Source organism: Electrona antarctica, assembly GCF_951216825.1.
Source record: "Electrona antarctica genome assembly, chromosome: 15".
Classification (NCBI taxonomy): Eukaryota; Metazoa; Chordata; class Actinopteri; order Myctophiformes; family Myctophidae; genus Electrona; species Electrona antarctica.
Window position 1 is genome coordinate 12,982,346 of NC_136796.1, and position 5,124 is coordinate 12,987,469.

The window sequence follows — 5,124 nt, forward strand, 5'->3', positions numbered from 1 at the left end:
TTTCTAGTTACTTGCGGAAGCAGAGCGCGCAAGTACTGTTTTCGGCTGCGTATGTCGGTGACTGCCTCGGCCAATCAGGGATTGGACATTTTTGGTGGTCCCCTCGGCCAATCAGGGATTGTGTATTTTTGGTGGCGTCGCTCGAATGGTGGTCCCTTATTGGCTGTTGATGGTGACGTAACTAAGGTACTTTTAAAGGTTGGTATAAGGTCAATAACAGGTCTAAAGTGTTTAGAACAGCAGTTGTAATAGACATTAGTTGTAATTGCGTGCTCTGCTTGCGCACAAGTAGTGTGCAAGACGCTATTATTATTATTTTTTATAATTCTTTTTAAGATGCAGTGATTGATTTTTGTTTGTTCAAATGAGTGTTATAGCTCGATTTCCACATTTCTCCAGCTGTTTACTAAACTTATTTTAACCAAAGAAAATCACTTACCCTACCTTTAAGTAGACTACTGTACTGAGGGAGCACAATACATCTCCATTACCAAATAGGAGGCTTTCTCAATTAGTCTGGCATTGGCCAGACTGATCACATGCATATACAAAAGTCCATTGCGATATCGTGCAGAACTTTGTGAACCCACATGATCACTGTAGCCACCATAGAAGGGCAGCATCAAAGCAAACGTCCCCAACTAAATTGTCAAAAATGAGAATTAAATGGTGGTTGTAGTGTGTGTTGGAGAATCAATCTGGGAACACATCTGCAGAACAAAGGGAAAACAGCGCCCTCTTGTGAGTCAACAGTGTCTCGAGAGACTATGTTATGTGCACCTTTGTACTTTGGTATGATCTGCTATGTGAACTGTTTGTTTATGTGTACTGTCTCATTGTTTAATGTACGTCTATGCTACAACCTAATTTGCCCTTCGGGGACACTAAATAAACTTGAACCTTGAACCTTGAACCTTGAACAGTGTCTCGAGAGACTATAGTTGAGAATAGAAGCGTGGTGCCCTGGCCTGGATACCTACTGGCACCAGCCTTGATGACATACAGTACAATAATAGTGTAAGGAATTATGCCTTACAATAGATGCACACCGGCCATCTGGACAACTTGTCAAACACAGTTAAACAGGCTAGCGGGGCCTTCCAGTGGCTCTTTATGCCTGTTAGAATCACAATGTTGTTTTCACGCCTGCCAATTTTACGGTCTGTTGACCGCAAAAAAAAGAAAAACATGGGAAAGTTGAACGACTTGACAGTCGCGACGGGGACTTGTTTGCCCGTGACGTGCATTTCCTCTAGGATGTCGTTTTCCCGGTGGCTATATGTGAAGTGATACATTTCATTGAAAATGTCGGTGTCATCTGGCGGGCGGCAGCAGTTTCTCCCCCCGCTGCCACCGCCCACCTCTACACTCGTTACAATATGAAAAATGGTGCCGATGTTAGCCTTCGTACAGTACATGACAGTTGCGATAAGTCATCACTTGCCCCCCCCCCTCCACCTTGGGCTGTGTGTTGGCGCCATATGGTGAAAAGCATCATCGCTGTCATCTCTTGCCTTACTGCTCAACATCACTTAGTGGCGGATACATCTATTGAGGCACGTGCGTGTGTGTCTGCAGGGAGTGCAGGCTGTTGTAGAGGCAAATGAGGTACACAGTAAAATCCTCAGTCTTAATGTATCCGTCCGTGACTCAGAGAATGTACAAATGTAACCAAATGGACCTTAATAGGTCCACTCTCAGAGTTAACTTAACACAGAGGATGTACTGTGTGTGGGTATATAATATATAGGTCATGTTATACAGTACATGGCAGTGTAATGGTGTAGATGTGTAGATGGGTGGGGCCATTGATTGATTGATTGAAATATTTATTAACAGTTTGCAGAATTACAGTACATTTCAAGCACAAACTTAATACAAAGGCTGTTAACTGTGAGTGGACGACCCAATTAAGCATTACACTTGTTTACAAGAGGGTCCACCATGTTCAATTCATCAAAACATTTAGAGACATACAAATAGACACTTCTATATAGTCAAAGAACAGAACAGGAATTCATCATAATGGAGGTAAAAAGGGAAAAGAAACATATACAGTGAGGGGAAAAAGGGAGGGGGGGGGGATGTTGTGGTGTAGATGGGCACGTGCACTGGGCTAGGGGCTGTTATAGAGTAGATACATAATCATGGATTGTTGCGACCGAAGGTCGCAGTTAACTATGGAATTGTGCATTTTCCGTCAGTCAGTGTAACACTGGGGAAAATCCCCCATATACTGTATGGTGCCCACTGCCCAGGTCTCGTGACATCTGGAGATCCATGATGTGATCATTATTAGTATATGGATATATGTCAGAACCTGACATTCCATATGTTGATCCCTCCCCATCCATCCTTCCTCTTCGATGTCTCCCTTTTGACTGATACCTGTCCATTTAAACTGTGAACTGTAAAAGTGAATTGTGTAGCCGTGCCCGGCAGCCGACGAAAACTAGAGTTCTCAACAGGCCCGAAAATTAAGGCCCGGCCCTACCTGGGCCTAATCAAACCCTCTGTATACTGAAGATACTGCCACCCTTAGATCTCCATATATGGAGCTGACCTGTTCTGACTTTCCATATGTTGATCTGACCTCATCAAACCCTGTACACTCAAGACACGTCACGCGACCTCGCCCTCAGGCGTCTTACTATTTATAATGCACGTTATAAGTGAAAAGCATTTGCTGCGTTAAGGGTGCTGCCTTTTTATTGAGACGTTTTAATTGTATCGTTTTAGAATTTTGAGGCGCTAGCCCCTCCTATATATATACTATAGCTTTAATGTTTGTTTTTCAACGATGCACCCGTTGCTTAAACAAACATTATGTTGTTATTGATGTTGTAATTGATGTTGTAAGATGATAAGAGCGCCCCTCACTTCACACGGGTGTGATTATTATTTTTTTAATCCTTACTAGGTTTGGGGCATTACACCCTCACATCTGTTATGCCCATAAATGGAGATCCCTGACGAAATCAGTAAATGCCCATATATGGGCATGGTGATATGCCCATATGGAGATCTCTGTATCTATCAGTACTTCTTTTTTTCTCTCAAAAAGATTATGTTTTACATGGCCGCGGCTGCCGCCATCACAGAGTTCTTGTTTGCAGCTGCAACCTGCCCAGCGATTCTGTCCAGGTCTCGGTTTCCCTGGGAGGTGAGCATGCGGCCGCCGTTCACGGGGTCCTTCTCGATCATCTTGAGCAGCTCGAGGGCCTGAAGCACCTTGCGGGCCACGTTCTTGGACCCAACGCGGAAGTGGGAGGGGCAGGTGCCGTTCCTTTTGCGACCACCGTAGATCTTGGTCATGGCGCCTACACCGGCACCACCGCGCAGGTACAGATGGCGGACCGTGGACGCGGCTCTGGTGTAGAACCAGTCGTCGTCACTGGGAGCCAGCTCCTTGTACGTGGCCGTCTTCACGAGGTCAACCCAGTCTGGCACCTTCAGCTTTCCTGACTGTTTCAGGAAGGCTGCGAGGGCACGCACAAACTGCTGCTGGTTAACGTCTTTCACTGTGACACAGGGCATCTTGCTTCTGGACAGCGAGAGGAAATCAGAGCCCCTTTTATGCCCATAGAGATCTCTGATGTCATCAGTATATGCCCACATATGGGCATGCCCCTTTTTGTGCCCATATATGGAGCTGACTGATTTGTTTGCTGCTGATGTCATGACAATTTCTTTCTTTTTACTGAATTCAACTTCAAATGTCCTATTATGTTTTCTTTGCCTGATGTTTCGTGCAAGCACATTGAATCGTTGAAATGTGTTGAAAATATGTGTGGGGGCCACAGAACCGGGTTGACCCTCCTGAAGAGAGTGTGTGACAGAGCGAGAGAGAGGGGGGGGGGAGCTAATAGGCATGATGGAATGTGAGCTGCCAATTCCAGCTCACTGCTGTTTCTCTCCATTATGTTCAGTCATTTTTCATCTTCCTCTTCCTCGTTTTACCGTCATTCTCTCCCTTGCCTCTCTCTATCCCCATTTCACTTCCTCCCCATCCTTGGGACAAGCAGATGCTGATATGTCAGCAGTATAGTTAGCTTTCAGGTGCGCATGTGTGTTCATGTGTGTGTGCGTGCGCGTTTGTGCATGTGCCTAAGGGAAAGAGAGAGCAAATGGTAGAATGTGAAAGAATGAAGATAGAGAGGAGAGGAATCACACTGACAAGCTCGCACATACGGTATATGTAGTACGTGCACACACGCGCTAACGCGATATTTGGGAGTGAGCGCATGCAAGCTCCTGCATGCATTGCTTTCTGCTGCATAAGGTGTCAGGATGGTAGAAGTACACACCATCAGACACATTACACGGGTGCACGTGTTTGGTCCGACGTATACAGTTAGGCTACTCTCTCTCTCGGTGCAGTGGGCAGGGCACTCAGGAGCGCTGCCACCAGCGTGACAGCCGGGTCTTCCCAGGTGGATTAAGTGCTGCGGCTGCGTTCTTGTTGCCGCTTGTCATGGTTAATTGATTGATTGAAATATTTATTAACAGTTTGCAGAATTACAGTACATTTCAAGCACAAACTCAATACGATGACAGTGTCCGACAGGCATTAGTCTGACACCCTACCCAAAACCCAACCCAAACCAAACACACAGAAAGCCACAGGTTAGTTTCAACCGGCCACAGGTTAGTTTTACCTTAGTAAAAGTTAGTTTTCGGGAGCGACGGTGTTGTCAGGCTAGTTAGTATTTACCCCTTTTGGTGTTTTAACTAAGCATTATGTTATGCTTTAGCTATTCAAAAATAGCAGATCTACAAACTCATAGCGCGCCACCGAGTGGCGCGCTACGAGCTTGTAGGTCTGCTATTTTTGAATCTTTGGATATATATTCTTTCAGAGCAAACGTTTTTCTTATTTCGACGTCAGGCCTAAATGGGCTAAAGTAACCAACGTATACAGTATGCATAATGCAGCCCACATTACACAGCCATATTGTTTTGCTGCACAGGAAATGTCTTAATGATCTGCCTGTGGTTTGCTGGAGTGACCTTTCTGGGTGTTCCAGTGTATCTGCATCATAGCCTATAAGGCCTAACTACCTCTGTGTTGCAATAAGTGAGAACTTGCATGGCAATCTGACGCTGTGTTTGTGATTTGAGGCA

General features: G+C 45.3%; 1 protein-coding gene across 1 annotated transcript; it reads right to left on the reverse strand.

The window, feature by feature from the left end:
* Positions 1–3,072: 3,072 nt before the first annotated feature.
* Positions 3,073–3,547, reverse strand: LOC306937932 (small ribosomal subunit protein eS19-like; the record flags this gene model as incomplete). The annotated part of the gene is made up of 1 exon (XM_079521958.1): positions 3,073–3,547. Exon 1 carries the CDS (start codon positions 3,535–3,537, stop codon positions 3,073–3,075), a length of 465 nt encoding a protein of 154 aa, XP_079378084.1. The 5' UTR covers positions 3,538–3,547.
* Between the last annotated feature and the right edge of the window lie 1,577 nt (positions 3,548–5,124).